At 48.5% G+C, this 23,086-nt stretch overlaps 1 protein-coding gene across 7 annotated transcripts in view; it reads left to right on the top strand.

Annotated features, from left to right (window-relative positions):
- The first annotated feature begins 2,140 nt into the window (after positions 1-2,140).
- The window catches only part of ZBTB17 (zinc finger and BTB domain containing 17), a 28,169-nt gene continuing 7,223 nt past the window's right edge, over positions 2,141-23,086 (top strand). For 5 of the 7 annotated variants that reach the window (XR_005030655.2, XM_057499769.1, XM_036914343.2 and 2 more), the window contains exons 1-3: positions 2,143-2,283; positions 4,246-4,332; positions 22,452-22,658. Coding sequence is in view for 6 of the 7 variants with exons in the window: in XM_057499769.1 (XP_057355752.1) it covers positions 22,454-22,658 (205 nt within the window). In the remaining variant the exon portion in view is untranslated. Of the gene's footprint in view, positions 2,284-2,782; positions 2,926-4,245; positions 4,333-22,451; positions 22,659-23,086 lie in introns of all 7 variants that reach the window. The other 2 variants (XM_036914341.2, XM_036914340.2) reach the window with 2 other exon arrangements.

The following is a 23,086-nucleotide window of genomic DNA, read 5'->3' as shown; positions in this document are numbered from 1 at the left end:
AGTTCTATCCAAGTTTCATCCTCTGGCTACAAGAGATACATTTTTTAGAACAGCCAACCATGGTCTGTGGTTCTCTGGCCTTGTCCTGAGCTGAGAATTTAAACTCTATTTCTTTTTTGAAAGTCTTCAGTGTAATATAATTATAAATAGCCAGTCCACCCTACAGTCTTTATAGTCTTCATTCCCACCGTAATGGTTAATTGTAGCAACTACTCCATTACCAAAGACTTGTCTTCATTAGGCATTTCCCCTCGGCAACAGTACTTATTGTGATAAGTGATAACTTATATAACCATTTTTCCCTACATGAAATAGACCAGATCTGCATCACCTTCAAATATAATGCCCTGATTTCTATCCTTGTGGGTGAATTTCCTGCAGAAATAGAAGCCTTGCTGGGCTTTCTCTTTATTAAACTTTTTTATTTTGAAATAACTGGTTTCACATACAATTGTAAAAAAATAATGCTGAGCAATTTCCCCATATCCTTTACCCAGTTTTACCCAATGGTAACATCTTGCAAAATTATAGTACTATATCACAATGGAGATATTTATATTGATACGGTCAAGGCACAGAACATTTCCATCAGCACAAGGATCTCTCATGTTTTCTCTAGACTTCTTTTAAGGGATTTAATATAGAGAATAGGATGTTTATAACATTGTTGGAGAGGCTGAAACAATGGTCTCTAGACTGATCTTCTGGTAATGGCTCCCAGCACACCAGAGAGCTCACCAATCAGGGCCTATTACTTCTGCTTCAATCAGGAAGATTGCATTCAAGAACATGACCACAGCAGGGATCCCAGGGATCTGAGACTAGAAGCTGACTCCTAGGCACTAGAATGCTGAGCTTGGCTGCCACCAACTCACAGATGCTTCTGAATACTCATGAAGCTGGAGACTGGCCACACACACTGTTGCAAATCCTCATATCTGCATGACCTTGCTTGCTAGCAGAAATCAGCTAACATCAGTAGGATAATGGCTACCGCCTCACTTCCACCTTCCAAATCTTACCAACTGGCAGAACCCAGAACCCATCTGTGTCTGGGAATCTATCTGCAACTGAGTCCAGAAAATTTTAATTTTTTAGAATCTGGAAGGAATGAATGCTGAGTCCCAACTGACTACCTCTAACACAGATGGACACAAGTAGATTTGTATGCTTAGTACTGGGAACGCAAAAGGGTTCCCATCACATTTGCTATTATTTTTCCTGTAAAAGAAATGATGAAGTCAACTGCTGCTGAGATTTTTCATTTCTCTAGTAACTATGAAGAGAAGAAGTAGTGAGTTGGCCAAACTGACATTTGTTGAAGTTCCTCCTAAAGCTACCAATCATGAGTTGGTAGGAAACAGTGCATCCCACTGGGTACTTTCTCCTACTATGCTTGGCTGTTTGGGTGCAGACAAAGACAAAAGGAGCAGTTGGATTTACCCAGGGTTGGAACACTCACCAAAACCCTGTGACAAGAAGTCAAGGGACCAAAGATCATGGAGTGTTGTTGAAACTAATGGATCATGGAAAATAAACAGGATCAGAAGTGAAGAAAGAAGAAACCCAGGAACCGTGAGGAAGTAGAGAAGTCAGTGGCTGAGAGGTGCTGAAAAGTTGGAAAGAAGCCGCAGTGGGACCCTTCGGGGCTGCAGACGCTTTTGTTCCCAGGCATCCTCATTCACACCCAGGCTAATTCTGCATCTGCCCTAAATAGAGAAGGAGGTAATCGATGGCTGAGAAGGTAGAAAAAACATCATCGGGAATCTGCAGCTTTGGAGCCCCAAGTAGGTTAACATTTCTGCTCCACCACTTGTAAGGTGCGTGACAACGGGCAAAGTTCATTTACCCCTTCTGAGCCTTCGTTGTCCTTTCTTCAAAAGGGGGAGAAAAATAGTACCTTACAGTTGGTGAGATTTAATGAGATCATAAGCGTAAAGGGCTTCACACAGTGCATGGCACACAGTAAGCGCTGAATACGTAGAAGCTGTCACTGTTGTATTTGGAAGAGAAAGCCAAGGAAGGGTTACAATGCGCACGTTTCTAAGTGCACAAGTAACTGAAATATAAAACTTCGGGATAGCAAAGCGCATGCGCCTGTCCTCGGGCCAGCGGCTGGCGCGGGCGATGCGCATGCGCCGGAAGTTGCAGCCGGGAAGCCAGCGAGGTCGGTTCCGCCCGACTCTAACATGGCGGCGCCCTTTGTCTGCTGTAAAGTGCCGTCCCCGGCCTTCTCGCGGCCGTGATGCACCTCCCTCTGCGGTGGGGCCCAGGACATGGCAGGTGAGGGTCAGCTAGCACCCAACGCTAGGGGTGTCCAGGGAGCCGGGCGGAGGCGGCGGAGGATGGGGCGCAGCGGGGCTCCGGGAGCGGTTGTGTGGGGGAGGGGAGGGAAGTGAAATGGGGAGGAAATCTGGACTGAGGGGACCCCGCGGGGCAGGAGGGCGCGGGGCAGCTGGCTGGGGGCGCCGCCCAGCGAGCCGGCAGGGAAGGAGCGGTCCGACCGGTTCACCCTTCAGGGGGAGCGTGAGTCGCGGCCCTGGTTGGGTGACACCCCAGCTGGTGGCATCTTCGCCCCCGCCGCCCGGCTGTCACCGTCCCTTGACCCCGCGCGCCGCGGCGGGGGGGCGTTATGCTGCCGCGAGGTGGCCGGTGCCGCGGCAGCGCACAGCGGCGCGCGGGGACGGGAGGGCTCAGGCCTGCCTGATCCGGAGGTGCTGGCAGAACGGGAGCCGACGCTGCCCCTGTGTACGATTAATTCATTCATTCATTTCGCCCCCAGACGGTGGTTCAGCACCTGATAGGCTCTAAGAACGGGACAGACTTGATCCTGGCGCAGTGGTTGAAAGTGTGGACTGTGGAGCCAGGCAGCCGCGGTTTGAGTCCTGACTCAGTGCTCGCCAGCTGTGTCCTCAAGCACGTTAGGTTCTGGCTTTCCTTCTGCCTCGGTCTCATCATCCTTAGAGTAGAGATGATAAGAAAATCTGCCTCCTAAGGTTGTTAAAAAGATTAAATGAGATAATAGGAATAAAGTATTGTGAACCCTTAGTGATACAAAGTGAACGCTGCCTGTGTTTATTGCTGTTAATTACTCACATCAAGATCATCACCCAAAGCTCCGAGAAGCAGGAAAGTTCTCCTTGCTCTGGAAACACAGCATAGAGGCACCTCACTCAGTGTAGGTGATTCCAGGGAGGTCTCTGCCTCCCAGGAAGCTGAGATCTAAAGGATGCTTAGGAGAGCGGAGGCAGGAAAGAGGGGAGTATTCTTAGTTGAAGATGGAGTTTGTGAGAAAGCTTGAAAGCTCGTGTAATTGAATTAAGTTCTTTGCCTAGAGACAGAAATGAGACGTGAGACTAAAGAAGCAGGCTGTGGTCTGGTCCTAGGGGGCCTTGTAAACCTAGTGAACGACTTTAAATTTTAGGTTAAGGGGAGCCCATTTAAGAATCAGATTTGTGGCTTTGAAAGATCACTTAGGCTATGTGAAGAATATATTAAAGGCAGTGGGCCTGGAGGCCAGTTAGGAGGCTGCTAGCATAACGCAGGTGAGAAATGAGGATGGCCTTGATTTAGGTTAGAAGCAGAGGGTGGGAGAGCTCTTTTGGAGGTAGAATTGACTTATGATTGCTTAGATGAGGGAGTTAAAGGCAGAGAAGAGTCAGGATTGACCAAGTTTTTGAGTGGTGGGTGGTGGCACTGCTCAATGCCATAGGGAACAGGATGGGGAGCAGCCTTGAGGAGGGAAGATAAGTTTGGTTTTGAATATGTCAGAATCAGTGCCTGTAGAACATTCAAGTGGAGCTACGCAGTGGTGATCTAGCAGTTGTCATCAAGGGTCACAAGAGTTGGGGGAGAAGATGTGCTTACCTAGCGTGAGGGATGAAATGAGAAGTCAAGTGTCCGGGACAGCCCAGAGGGACACTAGTGCTGTGATAATACTTGGGCACAGCCTTGTTGCTTTTGCTTGTCAACCTTGCATTATGTCTTTTTGTGAGCAGGTGTTCTGCCTGTGGGGCCTGGGACTGGGTTTATCGTGTTGTGTCCCAGGTGTCCAGCACAGGGTATGGCATGCAGCAGGCCAGTAATGTTCCCCTTGAATGTTTACTGAGCACTTACTTTGTGCCACGCTCTGTGCTCAGTGCTCTGCATTTGCCTGTGTTTGGTGGATGAAGAAAAGGGCAGCTCTTGGGGACAGTTGCCCTTTGGGTTCTCATCAGATTTCCCACTTGGGTGTCTTTGATTCAGGTAATGAGCTGGAGGAGGAGAGCCAAGCTGGAGTTTGCACAGACAAACTGTCAGAAAAGAATAGCCTTGGCCGCTTGGAAATCTGAGGTATGTCCACAGTACTCAAGGATGAAACAGCAGGTGATCAGTCCGTTTTCGTCTTTGTTCTCTAGGCTCAATGTGTTTCAAATCACCCTTTCCGCATTGCCTTTTCTTTTTTTTTTTTTTTTTTTTTTTTTTATTGAAGGGTAGTTGACAACAGCATTGCATTACATTAGTTTCAGGTGTACAACACAGCGACTCAACATTTATATACATGATATTTCTAGGTACCAGGTATCACCATACCAAGTTGTTACAATATCTTGACTATATTCCTTATGCTATACATTACATCCCGGTTACTTATTTATTTTACAATTGGAAGTGTGTTTATATATATATATATATATATATATATTGTGAGGGCATCTCTCATATTTATTGATCAAATAGTTGTTAACCACAACAAATCTCTGTATAGGGGGGTCAATACTCAATGCACAATCATTAAACCACCCCAAGCCCATTTTTCGTCAGTCTCCAATCTTCTGATGCATAACGAACAAATTCTTACATGGAGTACAAATTCTTACATAGTGAATAAGTTACATGGTGAACAGTGCAAGGGCAGTCATCACAGAAGCTTTCGGTTTTGTTAATGCATTATGAACTATAAACAGTCAGTTCAAATATGAATACTCATTTGATTTTTAAACCTGATTTATATGTGGATACCACATTTCTCTATTATTATTATTTTTAATAAAATGCTGAAGTGGTAGGTAGATACGAGATAAAGGTAGAAAACAGAGTTTAGTGTTGTAAGAGAGCAAATGTAGATGATCAGGTGTGTGCCTGTAGACTATGTGTTAATCCGAGCTAGACGAGGGCAATAAACATCCATGTATGCAGAAGATTTCTCTCAGAACATGAGGGGGGAGGTTCTAAGCCTCACCTCTGCTGCTCCCCATTTTCTCACCAGATGGCCCCCTGCGACTGTGCCTGTCTTAGGTTGTTCCTCCCTTGAGGAATCTTACCCGTCTCTGGCTAACCAGTCATCTTCCGGGGCCCGCATTGCCTTTTCTTTAAAATTACACAGTAATGACAAAATCCTAGTTAGTTCGGGAAATTATTGATATCATTATTATTGTTATACCAACAAAGACCAGACTAGGTTAATCACTGGGCAGTGTGCACACCGTGTTTTAATCAAATACAATCTAAAATGCTCCAGCAAAGCAATCCCAGAATACAGTGGCTGAAACAAAATAGTTTATTCCTCACCCTTTACCAGTCTGGAAGCAGACAGTCCAGAACCGGGAGGGCATCTTGCTCTGATCCGTAAAGTGTCTGGGAACAGGGGGCTCTCCTTGCTCAAACCCAGGCTTCCATGTCATAGTCCAATCTGGCTGCTCTAGCTCCTGCCATCATGTATGCACTCCATGTAGCAAAAGGGAAAGACAGTGCAGGGAGCATGTGTTCATTCCTTTTAAAGTTCTGATGTTTGAAGATACATCTTTTTGTACAGCATGTGCCTAAACATAAGCATTTGGTGTACAACCAGAGAACGCACTGTGACTCTCCTGGCGCTGGAGGGAGAGCTGGCCGAGAGAACCTGCTTGGTCTCTGATGTGACCAGATTGCTGACTTTGGCTCACGGGCCCACCCTGAGGGAAGGCCACTGCACCGCTGAATGGGGCGTAGGTTCTCCCCAAGGTGGCCGCTCTGGCTTTGGGAGGGTCTATGCCATGTGGGCCTTGGGAGTCCAGGCGTGTTCGCAGCTTCCGTGTTTTCTGTTGCCTGACGTGACAGACACTGCTAGGTGCTGGGGATGTGTAGATGAGCAAGACAGGATGCCGGGAGCAAGGAGCTCTTAGCCGTGTGGACAATCACTACATAATGCATGGAACACCACAGAGGTCGTTCAGAAGCGTGTGGTGCACAGGAGGACGCCTGAGGCTGGAAGGCTCTACTGAGGTCGCGGTGGTCCAGGGTGAATGACATGTTTGGGGCTGATGATTTTGAAGGTCCCCTCAGAGAGAGGCAGCCAGGACTCTGATGTTGGGTGAGAATCCCTGCCTCCCTGCTTCCCTGTTCAGTCGCTCTATGTCCTCAGGGCCAGTTACTTCATCACTGTGCCTCAGTTTCCTCATCTGTAAAATAAGGGTAACAATATCTCCTTCACAGAATTGTTCTGAGAATTATGTGAGTTCAAGCCTGTAATTCCCAGGGTCTGCCCTGTAAATGCTAGTTACCTCCTACTTTGAGGCACAGGACGGTTTGAAGCCAGATGGGCCAGTTAGGAGTGCAGAGGAAGAAGGCCTAGACGTATGGAGAAGCCTGGTTGCCATCCTCCCTCGGGGCAGGAATTGTACAGAGAGGATCAAGGCTGCTCTGTGCCCTCCCTGTTTTTCTCAGTTCACCAGGCTTTCTAATTAAAGCTGTCAGTTTGTGGGTTTCAGAGACAACACTCAGAAAAGTCTGGTGAGGCGGCCTTTCGGAAGGAAAGGATTGCCTCTGCCTGTTTAATTCCTTCAAGGTCAGATGCTTCTGGGAGGCCTCTCTGCGCCCCATTCGGCACCCCGTGCAGCCTCTCCTCTGTGCTTTCTTGGCATCCTGAACCAGTCCTTCAGTGCTTTCTTACCTCAGACCATAATCATAGGTTTCCTTGTCTGTCCCCGTTAGGCCCAGCATCCTGCATGCAGGGACAGGGTCTCGTTTCTCCTGGAATTCCCACTGTAGCTCATTTCTTGGCACAGAGCTGGTGTGCAGTAAATGCTGTCAGGTGGCCGATCAGCCTTGATTGGCTGAAGAGGAACCAGCAGCTGAGGCTGGGGAGAACGCCCGTGTGATGCGGGCTGGCATGCTATACAGAGGAGACCCGGCTGACTTCGTTGCATTCAGGCTGTAACATGGGATGCAGATATGATGAACTGTGACCTGAACTATGAAAGTTTAGGGCGGGAGAGTTTCTCTGTTTTCTGTCTTTCTGGTAGAGCGGGGTTTCTCTGTTGGCATTGTTGACATTTGGGGCTGTGAACGTCTTTGTTGTGAGGCCATCCTATGCACTTCGGGCTGTGTAGAAGCATCACTGGCCTCCAGCCATAGATGCCACTAGTATCTACTTATCTCCAGCTGTGACAATAAAAGTGTCTCCAGACATGGCCAAACATCAGGGCAAAATCTCCCCTGGCCAAGAACCCTGCAGTATAGGGTGCTGGTTAGAAGCATGAACTTCAGAGTCAGACATATCTGGGCTCATACCAGTTCTTATACTTAATAGATGTGTGTCTTCAGGCAGAGTTACTTGACCTTTCTAAGCCTCAGTTTCCTCCGTTGTAAAATGGGGATAATGATGAATCTCACGTAACTTTATTGGGTGGAATTATTGATGAGGTGATGCATGTAAAATGCTTAGTTGAGTCCTTGACTCTGTAACTGGTAACTGGTGTTACTGTGTGTAGTTAGAAGAGGACCCTGGAGAGGGTCAGGAAAGAAAGTATGCAGAGTTGAGGAGGAAAAACATGTTTGACATAGGAATACATGCACGAGGTACAGAATCAGAAGGTAGGAAACAATGTTCTGTGGAAGGTAAGTCACCCTCCCCACCTGCACCAGTGCCCCTCCCTGATAACTGGGTATCCTGGCAGAGCTCTTCTGTGCATCTATGTCTGTAGGTGTACCTAGGGGAGACCGTTTTTCAAGAATCACAGGTTTGATTTGGTTGCATGCACCCTGAGATGTGCAGCCTGCTTAGATGCCGACAGTGCAGCCTCGTGGGCTGAACTTAAGAGTTTTAACAGTTCGCCACGAAAAAGACCAGTGGCCCCCACCCTTCCATCCTGGAATGCCCTGCCGAGTGGTGCTGGAGCGGGTGGTGTGGGGATGCTCAGATGTGGTGTCAGGGAGGGTGGCGTGTTGTTGTGTGATGGATGCCACAAAAGGGAGGGACTCCCACCTTAGAGAAAATGAGAACCTCCAAATACATTTTGTGCAAAACCGTACTGTCCTGGAAACCACAGTCGTCTACTTTTTACTGTCCACAACCTTTAAATGATTGGCATAATAAAGGTCAAAGAGTAGGCATTGAGTACTGAGTGCCACAGATGTGTGCGCTGAGTGTCAGCCGAGGGGCCTGGCTCTCCTCAGCATCCTCCTGGGTCTCAGGAGCTTGACAGTCCGAGGGCCAGCGAAGGTCCACTGCAGTAGTGTAAGCACCACAGGTACAGACGGAGAGCCGGGACCTGGGCTCTTGGATTCCAACCCGCTTGTCGTGAATCGGACAGCGAGATCCTTGAGCTTCAAAGGAAGGGAGGAAAGGGTCTGGTCAGAACCGAGCCGTTCACTCATGTCTAAACGGCAGCGTGCAGGGGCTCAGAGGCGGCAGTTCCAGCTGACGGCAGGAACCAGGCCAGAAAGCAGCCTTGGCGGGTGCACGGTGACATCAGACGTACTCACCGACGCCGGGAGCACAGCTAACCCTGCTGGGCGCTCCTTAGGGAAGTCGTTCAGAGTGAGTCCTACGAGTTCCCATCACAAGGGGAAATCTGTTTCCATTTTTTCCTTTTCTTCTTTTTTATTGTACCTATGTGAGAAGGTGGGTGTTAGGTGAACCTACGGTGGTAATTGCTTCATAACATATGCAAACCAGACAGTCACACTGTACTCCCTACATGGTGCTGTACGTCCGTGGTTTCTCAAGAAAACCAGCAACAAGCAAGCAGAAGCCCCACCCCAGACAAAACCAGAAAGGGCGCTCAGCGCCTGGTCTTCAGAGGCCTGGTGGTAGGGCCTGTCCTCCCTGCCCCATAGGCTTCCCCCGGAGCCGTTAGGCTAAGCAGCCCCCCTCCAGCCCCGCCGGGAGGGCTGTGCGGCCCAGCGGGCAGCTGTGTCTCCGGAGCCCGAGGGCGGCCCGGTGAAGCCCTCCTCGGCTGGCGCGACTTGGGGCTGGGGGCCCCTGTCAGGGACTCCCCTGTTAAACACTGTTTAAATTCTGAAATAACATCGTTTAATTCTGTAAATCATCTTTGTTGAATATTGAGTAGGTGCCAAAGAATATGTACAGTATAAAGAAGAAGGATGCAAGGAACAGCCAGGCAGCCATCATTCAGTTTACAGAAGAATGTTACCATTACCTTCCGTGTGCCCTCTGGGACCCTGTCCCACCCCCACCCCCAGGGCGTCCCTGAGTTTTGTTTTTATCATCATCTTGCCTTTCTTTATGGTTCCACCGCATGTGTTTGCGTCGCTAAACAATGTGTCATTGAATTTTGCCTGTTTTTGAACATAATATAATTATGTTGTCTCCTTCATGACTTAAATTCTTTGCTTCACATGTGTTCTTGCAATGAATCCGTATTGTTTCGGATTCATTGTCCTTCATTCATTGTTGCGCTGAGGAATAATGTTCCATTGTATGAGCACTTATCTTTTCTGTTGCTGACGGACATTTGGGTCGTTTGAGTATTTTGCTGAGACAGTAGGTGCTGCCGTGAACATTTCCTGGGCCACACACCACCGCCTCCTCAGGGCGCATCCCGAGGAGGGGACTGAGTCACAGGTGTGGGTGCCTCTTCAGTCTGACCAAATCACGCCGAGTGGTTTCCAAAGTGGATTCCCCAGTTTACACTTCACCTGACAGTTCTGTTTGTTTCGCATCCTCCCAACCATGGGATTTTCAGACTTGACAATTTTTACTAATGTGATGGGAGCTCAGTGAGATCTCATGTGGTTTGATTTACATTTTCCTGAGCATCTTTTCATATACTTCCTGATCATTCAGGTTTCAGCTTCTGTCATACAACTCCTTAAATCTTTTGCTCATTTTTCTATTGAGTTGTTTGTTTTTTTATTACATATAAACTTTTTTTTAAATTGAGGTATCATTGATATACACTCTTATGAAGGTTTCACATGAAAAACACTGTGGTTACTACATTCACCCATATTATCAAGTCCCCCCCCACCGCATTGAAGTCACTGTCCATCAGAGCCCCTACTTGTCTTCTCTGTGCTATACTGTATAGACTTGTTTGGGATACAAATCTTTTGTCTGTTGTATGTGTTGTAACTGTCCACTTCTGGTTCGTGACTTGTCTTTTCCCTATAGGTTTTTTATGTTTTTTGTTTTTTTAAATGAACAGAAATTCTTAATTTTAATGTCATTTATTGATGTTTTTCTTTTAGCCCTTTTTGTTCTCTTGTAAGAGCTTCCTCCCTAGTTCAGGTTTATAAAGATATTCCCCTATGCATTGTCTTCCAAATATTTTATGATTTTGCTTTTTACATTAAGTTCTTTAGTCCTTTTGAAATTATTTTTGTGTAAGGTGTGAGATAAGGAGTTGATTTGTTTTCTTTTTTTATAAGTGTACCAAATTGTCCCACTACTATTTATTGAAAATATACATCCTTTTCATGTGTAACTGGAAATGTCACCAATAGCCGTTATCATATTAAAGTGTCCACAAATGAATGCATCTGTTTCTGGGCTCTTTACCATTTATTCTCTCTCTCTCTCTGACTTTATGACTAAGTTCTTATATAACAATTCTTGGTATCTGGTAAGGCTTTGGCCCTTTGCTCACCCATCTTCATTTTAGATTGTGCTTGTCAAATTCCATAAAAAGTGTTGGGATCCTTGACTATAGTTTTCTGAATTTATTATATATCAATTTGGATAGAGTTGACATTTTTATGATAGAGTCTTCCAATCCATGTACACGGTATGTTTCTCAATTTACATAACTCACCAAAGTCTAACTTTGGTCAGTGTCTTTACACCCTGCTCTGAAATATTTCAGAGCTCCAGCACACTTTAATTCCTATCACAACCTCCTTGACTTTTGGTTGTATTCAAGTTTTTCTTTTTTTAACTTTGGAAGATGTCATTAGCTCTGTATTTGTTTAGATTTACTCACTTATTATTTACTACTTGAGTTAGTCCTCGTTCTTTTCCCATTTAATACTTTCATTCTGAGATCACTTTTTATTGACCTGAAATATATCTTTTAAGCTATGTGAATTTGGGCTGTAGTCCATTTGGGGGCCATCTAGTGGTCACTATATGGCCATCTAGATTCTCAGGGGGATATTACCGCCTTCATTTATCCTAGATTGGCTAGAGGCAGTTTTTTCTGTGCAGTCTTCTTTCCACTGAGGTATAACCCTTTGGGGCCTCAGCCTGAGCCGTGAGACCTCCCTCCGTGGATGGGCAGGGGGAGCTCGAGCTTGCTCGTCCACAGCTGCCCTTCATACCCCCCTCGAAGCTCCACTTCCTCCCTGGATTCCAGCGTGACTCGGTTTTGTTTGACTTCTGAGTATTGCTGTCGACTTGCCAGTTCTGTGATGCAGGTTAAAAGGCGTCTCATTTTTCTTCAGCATCTGCAGCTGTCTGCCATTGTGCTTGGTGTGCCGTGCTTCCAGAAGTTAACATGTTTGAGTTTTAATTTTGTGTTTTATCTGGCACCCCCGACTCTAAGGTTAGACTTAGTAATGTTCACGTGTGGGTTTTATAGGAAGTTTTGTAGCACTCATTAGTATAAGGAAGCAGAGTTGGTAAGTGCCAATCAGTGGCAGAGGATTTGCCCTTTGGGGACAGACTTAAGGATTCGTTGAGCCTAGTGTTCCATACTTGTCCTTGTCTGAAGTGGGAAGAGCACACCTCTTGGAGTATGATGAACTTGGCTTTGAATCTGGGCAAGTCAGGGAGACCTAGGTCAGGTGACAAGCTCTCTAAGCTTTGATTTGTTTATCTGCACAACAGGGGTAATCAGATTAAGAGCTTCCCCTCCCAGGATTCTTGTGGGTGTTGATGAGGCACTGTCTAATGAAACACCCTGCAGGCAGGTTGCCAGAGCAGCTAGTCCGATCCTCCCTTCCCGACTGGTCGTGGTCTCTCCACACACTGCTGCTGCCCTTGGGAAACAATGTGCCTTGCTGGGTGAAGCTTATTATTAGCAAGTCTGCATTTCCTCTGGGCAAAGCCATCGTCCCAACTCCCAGTCCTTTGCCAGAACTCAGTTTACTTACAGCTGGGTGAAATACCGCATCAGATTGGTACATTGTAGTATCTGCACCACAGGCTCAAGCATTAATTCAAATTAAATTAACCCAAGCATTCATTTTTACCCACCCAAAGAACACAGTGACACTTGGCTTCAGTACTGGGAGGCTGCTGTCTGGGCAGAGGGAACCATTGTAGGCTCCTACGCACTGGGAACTTGTCCTAGCCCACAATGACAACTGTCAGTTGTTTAAATCTTTGCCAGTCTGATACTGAAGGTGGTATCTTGTACTTATTTAGGCTGAACATCTTTTTTCCATGCAGAGTATACTGACCAGTTGTGTTCTTTTGTGAACTGCCTGTTAAATCTTTGACTTGTTTTTCTGTCGGGAGATTTTTTTGTTGTTGTTGATTAATTTTTTATAACAATTTTATTGAGATATTCACATATTGTACAATTCACCCCTTTAAAGTGTGCACTTGAATGCAGCCATCCCACTATCCATTTCCTTATCCCCAAAAGAAACCCACCACCCATTAGTAGTCACTCCCTATTTACCTCTGTCGCCCTCAGCCCCGGGCAACGACTTTCTATCATAGACTTGCCTATTCTGGGCATTCCATGTAAATAGAATTGTGCAATTTACGGCCTTTTTTCACTGGCTTCTTTTACTTAGCATAGTTGCTAATTTCCAGGTTCATTCATGTTGTAGCATAGATGAGTCCTTTTTTGTTGTCAAATAGTACTCTATTGTATGGCTGGACCACATTTTATTTATCCATTCATCACTTGATGGACAGTTGGCTTGTTTCCACCTTTTGGCTATTGTGAATAATGCTGCTATGAACATTTATGTCCACACTTTTGTGTGGACTTATGCTTTCATTGTTGATTAATTTTGAAGAGGCCTTTTGTTTATCAGGATTATTAATCTTATTTACCATAAAGGCTGTAAGCATTTACCCCCGTTGATATTTGCATTTGTGAAGTTGAGAAGGGGGATATGAATGAAGCAGAACACAGATTCTGACCAGTCCTTCATATCCCTAAGTATTAAGTCTGTGTACCTGCCCTTCCCAACTGTGGCCTGCTAAGTGCCCCATGGGCTGGCCTGCACCCCTTACAGAGCAGTCGTGGTGTTGCAAGCACTCTCATCTCTATTTGTGTCTGTGTCTCTGCCTTTCCGTCTTTGTCTCTCTCTCAGGCTGCCTGCCTTAGGACCAGGCACCAGGCAGCACTTGGGGGTGGTTTCTAAGTTTCTCAGAAACTGACACTTCAGAGTGGCTGGCTGAAAGAAACCGCCAGGGCTGCAAGTTATCCGTTAAAAGGCTTCCAGCAGCTTTGCTGATTCCCCGGTGCTGAGGTGGGGGGGTCCTGCGGGGCTGGAGGCTGGCCGGCTGTTTGTTCATGGGGAAACGCTGGGGCCCTGAGCTGCATTTAATCCTCCCAGGGCTGCTGTCGCAAAACACTGCTTTCCTATAGCATCTGAATTTGCAGAGCTCAACAGATTTTTAAAAGTCATTGGAAATTGAGACATTGAATTCTTGACCACTTTTTTATATGGGTCTAACATACATTTTTGAGATTCCCCAAAATATTCCTCAAAGTATCCTCATGGTTTTTCCCAGTCGAGTTTTACAAAACATTGACGTTAGTTGAATCCTGTTTGGAATAGTAAATACACAGTTTGATGTTGGCCTTCTGTATGTAGCTCATGGTTGATGTTCATGTCCTATATATAGTTCACATTCATAGATGGAAGAGGTAAGATTTCCAATACAGGCAAAGTTTTAAATGGAAAGAGAATCTGCTAAATGCTAGGTAAGTATCTCATTTTTATTGTCATTCACATCGTGTTCTTTATACTTAAAATGCATGTGTTTGTTACTTGGCAATCTTACTAATGAAATAATCTACTCAACACTTAATGAAACCTAACTAGAAGGGACCTTAGTCGTCACTAATCCTACTGAGGAAACAAACCCAGAGAAGTCAGTCACATGGAAAACATGTGCTACATTGACGCCCAGATACATCTGCCTCTATGCAGTCGGTGTTCAACCTCCATGTTTTCGTTTGGCTTGGCGTCTGGACTTTAACTAGCTTCATGGGGCCAATAATCCTTTCTTTGGGATTGTCCTGTTCTGCCTTCTTAGTCCTGTTGCCGGTCCAAAATCAGGGTGTTCCTTGTAGACAGATGGTGGCTTTTTCCATCAAGCATGAAACACCAACACCCCTGCCTCGCGCTCTAGTTCCTGTTGTGCGCAGTAAGCATTACAGGTGTTGGTCCTTTTTCAAAGGTTGAAACTTCATTTGTGATGGGTGCTGGGGTTACTGATGAGATTTTACATCCATTTATAGCTGATTGGGCAAGGAATAGAGCATTAGGTTTCCCTTTTTTCCCCATAATTTATCAGTATTGCTGGCACAGGTTTATATATAATAAGAAGAATGATGAAGTTACCCACAGCAGTTGTATGAAGCGGAAATTCCTGTCATCCTCTGCATTTTACAGAAAGGGTATTGAGGGGCCGAGGTTTAGACTCTTCCCCAGGGCACCTGACGGGCTGGCCCAGCTCCAGGGCAGGCGTTGTAGGCGGGTGCCGGGAGCGAGCCAGGCTTCATGGTCGTGCCCGAGGGCCTCGTCTGTGACTGGGAAAGGCTGCCAGCTGCTCTCGGAGGGGATTTTCAGTTTTGTTCCCTCAAGGTATTTTTGCTCATCAAGTTTTCTTGAGTGACACATACTTTGTGCAAATTATCAGAATTTTCCATTTCCCTTATGAGAAATTTTTTCCTGTTGAGAAGTTTTTAGTCACCAGATCTTGTAGAAAATGTCTTAACAGTTTTATAGTAATTAGACACGATGGAGCTCTGACTTTGTGGATGTTTTCTTTCTTTCTTCCTTCTTCCCTCCTTCCTTTTTTTACTTTATCAGTTTTAATTCTTTAACTGAAAGCATTTACAAGCGGTAAGACACAAAATGCAGAAAGGATGTACAGTGACAGATACCGCCCCTTCCCACCCTTGTCCTGCCCTCACAGGGGACCCTCCCTCCCCCAGTGTCTTGTACATTCCTCCTGCGAGGCTGTAGTGCGTGCTGCCAGGGCGGTGGGGGGGGGATGCTGGGAGAATGGTCAGATCCTGTCAAGTCCCACGTGTTCTGATTCTTTTTGGTAGCAAGGCCCTTAATTTACCCTGCGTCAAGCTTCAAGAGTCCCCAGAGCAAGTAATGGACTCTAAACTGGCATGGGCACGCTGGGATGTGGGGCAGCGCCGTCTTCAGGGCCAGCCAGCCTGCCATGCAGCCGTATTCCTCGAGCAGTGGCCTCTGTCAGGGAAGGGGATGTCTGCACCCTCTTCAGAAATGTGGTTAAATCTTAGAGATAGTGGAAGTTGTATGGTTTGAAAAGCAAAGTTGCTATCAAATTCAATTTTATAGTTAGATGCTTTTTAGATTTTAAAAAAATCACTGTTTTTGTAACACAAAGTTCAGCAAAGAAAATGCCACTGAATCTTGGCTTATAGGGTTATGTAGAAGGTGGGGCTACTCTCTAGTAAATGAAGTGTCAGACTCTGGGGCTGCTGGGAAGGGCTGGGTCAGATTTGTGTGTTTATCTAAAGGGGAAATAGATTTTAAAAGTTTGAGAAGCATAAGCCTAATGATATAAAGCTAATGCTTGCTAGCCAAGGAGGAAAATGCGAGAAGGGGTGGTTTATTGATAGTTGCCTCTCCACCAGTTGCCCTCCAAAGGGTCGGCTGTCACATGGGGTGGGTTGCTGCACCAGGCAGGTGGGTTTCATTGTTTGCAAGGCTGGCCTGCTGTGGACTTCATTCCCTTGGCCTGAGTTTGTGTGTGCTGAGCAATATACGTGACCCACCTGTATTTCTAGAAAATCAGGAATGCTGAGCAGCTGGAAGCCAAAGCTGATCCCTGTCACCTGCTCTCAGTTTCCTCAAGGCCCTTGGACACGAGATGGCTGTGTCATGTCCAGGCCTGCAGCTGGGCACAAGGTGTTTTGGGAGCTGTGGTTTGTCAAGATCAGTGACTCCTCGTGGTAGGCCAGTTGTTTCCTGGCTTAATGGCTTCCCTCTGTGTGGCAGTTTGGAAACCAGGCCTGCAGTTTAGTGCTTGCTAACAACCTGGGTAATATGTCATGTTTGACAGGTGCCCATTTGAGTCCGAGGTGGAGCAGTGAGTGCTGTTTGGACACACTGAGAACTCTGGGCAGGTGCCCTAGCCTTCACCCAGGAGCACCCTTGGGGTTTAACAGAGCAGTTGTTCAATATAAAGGTCTTCCCCCATGGAGACAGTCTCTCTGAGTGGCTTTTGCCTGGTGCCGCTCCCTTAACTCTCTCCCTCTCTTAATGTTAATTGGGCTCTGGGAGTTTTCCAGATTACATTTAGAAGGAATAATGGGTTATGATTACAACTTCTTATTACCAAGGTCAAGTCACCAAGTAGTTATTGTGTGCACTTGAGGTGCCAGCATGAAAGGTTATGTAGAAACCATCTAAATGGTCTTGGCCTAAAAAAACTATGGTCTGCATCCCTGCTTCCTGGTAACAGTAGTTTGTTGAGCGTTTAACCTTGTACCTGGCACTGTAGAGGCCCTTTGCTTACCAAATATAATCCTAATTTAATCTGGTACCAGATGTGAGAAGTAGTGCCACTGGCCCCATTTTGTCGAAGGAGCTTTGCTGGAGATCACGTGCCGGTGTGGTGGGCGGCTGAACCTGGACCCACATCCTACCTGGTCTGACCAAGAAGTTCTGTCGCCTCCACTGTGCTGAACTGCCCCTCCAGTCCCTCAGCTTTGGAAGCAGTAGTGTAGAAGTTGGCCCCAAACTAGCCATTTCTTAGTTTTTAGGCGATCAGGCTGTGCCATTCTTGGCACCATATTGTTTGGCATGTTGAAGAGACCCCATAAATGCCATTCCGGTGTTAACTGGAGTTCAGGCTTTGTTGAATTGAGCAGAGTGGATTTCCAGACCCAAGGAGAACCCTTTCTGATGCCAGTGGTCTGTTGGCAGATGTTTTGGAACTGAAGGGCAAATAGGGCGGCTGTGCTCTCTGCGGCCACCCTCCTGAATCCCACTCCTGTGAGCCTCTGTGGCTCTTTCAGCTCCACTGACACCAGAGGCCCAGGGCTCGGGACAGACTAGGCCAGAGGGGCTGGGCGCATAGCTGGGAGCTACCCCAGCTTCGCACAGGTTTAGTGTGGCACCCATACTGCACTTTTATTTTCTTTTAATTAAAATTTGAAAAATATCCCCATACAGAAGTATGAAATGTACACATTTAATTAAAATAATAAATGTGGTGCAGAGAAGACAAGTAATGACTCTCTAGCATCTTACTACACTGATAGACAGTGACTACGGTGGGGGGATCTTGATAATATGTGTGGACCACAATGTTGTTCATGTGAAACCTTCATAAGATTGTATATCAATGATACCCTAATTTAAAAAAAATACGGTGTATCCAAGTAAAATAGAATGCTCCCAGTATCTCAGAAGACCTCTGATTGCCCTTTCTCCCACCCAGAGAGAACCGTTATCCTGAATATGTTAGTCGTTCCCTTATCTTTATAGTTTACCATCTGTATCAGTTACCTCTTACTGTAAGCAAACCACCTCAAAACCTTGTGGCTTAAACCATCAGCAGTTTATTATTTCTTCCAATTTTCTGCGTTGACTGGGCAGTTTTTTTGTTTCATGAGGTGTCTTTTGTGTTGAGGTGATTTACATGACAACGTTCAGTTAGTAGCTGGGCTTCACGGTCCAAGAAGGCCTCTGTCATACGGGGTCCAGAGCTGTCAGCCGGGGCATCTTCGGTCTTGATGCGCGTGTGCTCTGGTGTCTCCCCAAGGCCCCTCCATAGGATCTCTCCAAGAGACAAGCCCGACACCACTGCAGTGGGGCTGCTGGGTTCCAAGAGGGCACAGACTGTTCCAGATCTCTTAAGGCAATGCCTGGGACTGGTACAGAGTCTCTGCATCCTGTTGTTCAGAGTTGTCACAGGGCCTCCCAGGTTCTGCTGAAATCTCATAGCATAGCAGGTGTGGTTGAATGGGAGGAATTGTGGGTGGCCTCGGAGACGAGTGCAGTGCCATCCCTGTCCGTGCTAACTAGTTGTGTCTGTTTGGAATCACACTGCAGGGGATCCCCAGGTCCCTCTTGCTTTCATATGGGAATGAGGCAGGCTGGGGTTGTGTGTGCAGCCAGGCTGTTGGCCATCAAGAGGGCATCCCAGCTCTGACACCGGAGGTTTGCCCCTTTAATCAGGGAGGACCACTGAGCAGCAGGTGGTGCCGTGGGAGGGGAGCCCTGCTGCAGCGAGGGGCTTGTGCGGGAGGGTCACCCCAGCCTCCGAGTGTGCAAGTCGCCTGTGGTTTGGGGCTTCGTTTTCTGCTTCTAGGAAGAGGACTTTGGGCTTGATGGGCTTGGTGATCTTGTTCTGTTTGCACGTCCTGTACTGAGTTTTTAGGGTCGTATGTGGAAGCAGCTGCGGTCCACATTTATCACCCTAAAAGCAAGATGGAATAAGGAGGAAGAGATCCGCACACTTGTGCCTGACTGAAGAGCCCGCACACAAGGGTGGGCAGAGGGAGCAGCACCCAGTCGCCGCCACTGGCAGTGAGTGAGGCTCAGACTCACTGTTGATCTTAGTCTTGTATTTAAGGTCTCCTCAGACAGTGACCCCGTCGCATGCACTCAGGATGGGCAGCTCCCACCCCCGGCCAGTGGCACCCACACGTCCCACTGAGTGGCCCAGGCATGAACATCATTTCCACTCTCTCGCCTCGCTTCCCAGACCCCGTCTCTGGGCCAGGTCCTGGCGGGTTCCTGTTGTCGCACGGTATAAAAGAGGAAGCGGGAGGCGGCCGGGGGATGGCCGTGGTCATTCTGGAGCATTGCACATGGGTCTGGAGGGGGGCCGATGCCTAGTTCTAGTTCCTCTCCGAGGGAGGGATGAAGCTGGCCCTGGCCCCTCACCTCCTCACCACTTCACCTAGGGGAAGGGGGCTTCTGAGCTCCTCTGCCCCTGGCGCGTGCGGGTATGAAGGCCACGGTGCTGCCGCTCTCTGTGGAGGACCCCGTTCAGCCCCTGGCAAGCCCCCCCACGAGCTGTGTGCACCCTCTGGGGGCTGACCACAGTGGGCGGGAGCCTGCTTCAGGCTGCGGGTCCTGTGCGAGCAGCCCTCTCCTCCTCCAAGTCCCCCCCCCACCGTTTCCCCATCTCTCGCTGCCTCCGCCTCCCCTTTTATCCTCTCCCATTAACTTTCTTTCATTTTGTCAGAACAGATGCTTCTTTAGGAGTATTTGTCTGGTGGAACAGCCTCACAGGCTGCCTCAGAGGAGTTCCAGAGGCTCCGGTTTTCTCCTCCAGCACCCGCCCTTGGGGAGGAGCCACTCGCTTTGGGAGAGTGTGGTTAGCTTTGGGGGGACATCACTCAGGAGCACACAGCTACTTCCTGTGTGGGGGCGCTGCAGGCCTGGAGGCGTCCCCGCCCAGGGGCCTCTGCCGGCCCTCCCCCAGGGCCTCGGACAACGAGAGCAGCCCCGTTGTGCAGCCCCAGGAGAGCTGGGCTTTGCTGCCCTTGCCCTGGAAGCTCCCTGCAGCCTTGGGTCCCAGTCAGTCGTCTGACCTCTGAGCCAACAGCCCCTTTCCACCCTGTTGGCCCAGAATTTTTCTCAACTTCATCATCCCAGCAGGTCAAACCTCTTGTGGCTGGCGGGTCCTGCTTTCGGAAGGCTCCGGCCGAGGGGGCCTGGGGGCAGCTCTCAGTGGGGCTCAGCTGCTGGGTACTCCCTAGTTGTTCCTGGGCCTGGGAGATACTTCTTCCCGGCTCAGGTTTTGGTTTGGCTCCTGGTGAAGGTTGGGGAGCCAGGCTGCTGCCAGGAGGGAAGGGTTATGAAGGGGCTTATTCAGAAGCCGATTGATGATCTGGCCCTGGTGGACCCTCCCTTCCTGTACTTGGCTGCGTCTCCCCTGGGAGTCCTCAGGACATGGAGGATGACTGGTGACTGGGACTCAGGGGCGCGCCCACGAGCACATGCACACACCTGTCTGCTCCTGTGTTTTTCTGCACTGCTGAGAGACCGCTCTGGGGTTGATTTGGCTGAGGCCTCTCTTGCCACCTTCCTCTGCTCCCCTGCACCCCTTTCCTGGTGTGCATCCCCTTCAGGCCCTGACCTGAGTGCCCTGGCCTGGGGGTCTAACCCATGGGCGGGACATTGGTTCTTTTCCACATTCTCCAAAACCTCTGGGATTTTACCTGCTTCGGAACGAAGTAGCCAGAATTCTCCCTTGCTTCAGGTCACACCGAAACTTGTGTTTTCCAGGGATTTAAGAGTGTTAGAGGGGGTGCCTTTACGCGTCATGAGCAGTTTTTGCTCAGGTGGCTCGGTGCTACGACCGGCTGGTCTGGCTCCACAGCGGGTTGCTCAACAGACGGCACAGGGCCCAGCTACCTTGTGACTTAGATCGTGACCCAGGGCTGGCTTCCAGCTCTTCCCTGTTTATACTTAAGGGCCTTAGCCACAGCACTTACAATACAACAGAGAGCTCCAGGAGGCCAGGGCTCTGGATGGGAGCTTGTGTGTGGAGGCTGGGACAAGGGATGGTCCTGGGTGTGTTGTAGGGAGAAAAGAGTGTTTTTAGGTCCCCAGCAGCAGCAACTCAGAACTCGGCTCAGAGGCTGGCATGCTGTGTGTGGTGTGGCGCACAGCCTGTTGCCGCTGCCACGTTTCCCCTTATTTGATGGAGCCCTGCCACCTGTCCGGTGACTTCCCCCCAACTCAGCAAATACAAACCACCACTTTTGAAAAGCTTCCAGACACCACAGGATGGGTGGGCCTTGCAGCCTTCAAAGCTGATCTGTGCTGGCTAGGCTGCGTGGGGGGCGTGGCTTTGGATGTGGTTCCCAACAGCCCTACAGCCATACATGGTCACTGCGGCTCCAGAGCTGCGGCAGAATGACTCACCCCCGAGAGGCAGCTGTAACATGGGAACAGCCAGAGCCAGTGAGGGTCTGCTGAAACCTGGGGGCAGAGAGCCCCAAAGCGTCCTTCGTACGTGCCAGAAACAGCCCAGGGCAGCCCTGAGCAGACCAGCCCTCAGAGAAGAGGTTCCAGAAGAGCCAGAAGAGAAACCACTGCCACTTACAGATTCGGGGCCAGGGTGTGACAGCCTGGCCCTGCTGGATCTATGCAGTGTGGCCCCAAAAGTGGCTGTTAACTTGTATTTTGAAAGTGGTTCTCTCTCACAAGGAGGGCCTGCTTATTTTCCCTAGAAAATGTGATCTTGAGACTGACTCTAGTGGTGTTGAGGGGGAAGCAAGCTGTTTCAGATACTTATTTAGTCACCACTGCTGTGGTTCATTGGAATTTTTCTGGGCATTTTTACTTGAGCCAGTTGTGGGATTTTCAGGCATTAAGTGAGGTCTTTTGCAGAGAAACTGCAGCCAGGCCAGCAGCTCGTGGGGTCAGGATCAGAGTTCATTCCCTCTCTAGAGACAGTGTGGAGGCAGAGAACTCCCCAACTTCATGTAGTTCCCTGAGCCCTTGAATCAGAGAGGGGGGCCCACCCCCAAGGGCAGTGCGCTGCCAGAAGCTGGGGGAGCCTGCACAGAGGCCTGTGGGCACAGCAGGAGAGGGCCGGTTCCCGAACTGCCCCCCAAACGCCTGCCAGTGTTACCTGCATGGACAGACTGAAAAAAATGTGAACAAAGTAGACAGGTTTTCCCAAAGCCAAATATATCCAGTTCAAAGATCTTTCCTTTATTCTGTGATTGTCACACATTCTTTATGTAAACAATGTTAAACTGACCATGTTTTATTTTTTAAAAATGCTGATAGGAATTGATGTTTTGTGTTTGGTTTTTACTTTTTAATGTCAATTACCTGGCAAGACACATAGGTGGCTGCTTTGTGTTGGTCCCTTGATGCTTTTGGGTGTTGGGAACTTTCCTGGCCAGTAAACCCAGGAATCTAGGTGCCATTGGCCAGCCAGTCTTGGCTTGCAGAGCCTATCTGGAGTTATTTGCCCTTTGTGGATTTGTGTTAATTCTCCCCACCTCCCCAGCAGTTCTCATCTGGGTGCTTTGGGGTTGGCTGTCAAGACCGGTTAGCATCCTTTCTCTGTGCTAACGTGAAGGCCCTTGGGCTTTCCCCAGCCATGGATTTCCCCCAGCACAGCCAGCATGTCTTGGAGCAGCTGAACCAACAGCGGCGGCTGGGGCTTCTGTGTGACTGCACTTTTGTGGTGGACGGTGTTGACTTCAAGGCCCATAAAGCAGTGCTGGCGGCCTGCAGCGAGTATTTCAAGATGCTCTTCGTGGACCAGAAGGATGTGGTGCATCTGGACATCAGTAACGCGGCAGGTACCCTGTTGAGTCCAGGGCCAAGGTTGTTGAGGGCCAGAAACTGTGGCTGGCCCTGTGCCACGCAAGGCCCTCTAGACACAGCCCCTGCCCTCCTGGGAGCAGCACCTTCAAGCTGTGGGGTGCTCTGGGTCTCCCACACAGGATTCAGGACGTGAGCATGTGGGTCCCAAGTTCCTGCCACATTTGGGGAATGGGACTGTTTTGACTGGGAACAGGTGGTAAAGGGAAAACTGGCTGGAAGAGTTCACCATAAGCTCCAGGGCAGAGTGAACATAGGGCAGGGTCAGCAGAAGGGCCAGAGAACAGGTGGCTCTGAGCTCCCCACCCCTTGCCATTGCTGAGTCAATCCTGAGGCTCCTACCCCAGTGCTAAACATGATAGGCATGGCCAGAGTTGGGGCCAGGTGGAGTGTTAGGAAGGCCTTG

This window comes from Manis pentadactyla, chromosome 4 (genome assembly GCF_030020395.1).
Source record: "Manis pentadactyla isolate mManPen7 chromosome 4, mManPen7.hap1, whole genome shotgun sequence".
In the NCBI taxonomy this organism is placed as follows: domain Eukaryota; kingdom Metazoa; phylum Chordata; class Mammalia; order Pholidota; family Manidae; genus Manis; species Manis pentadactyla.
This window is presented reverse-complemented; position numbering and strand designations above follow the sequence as displayed.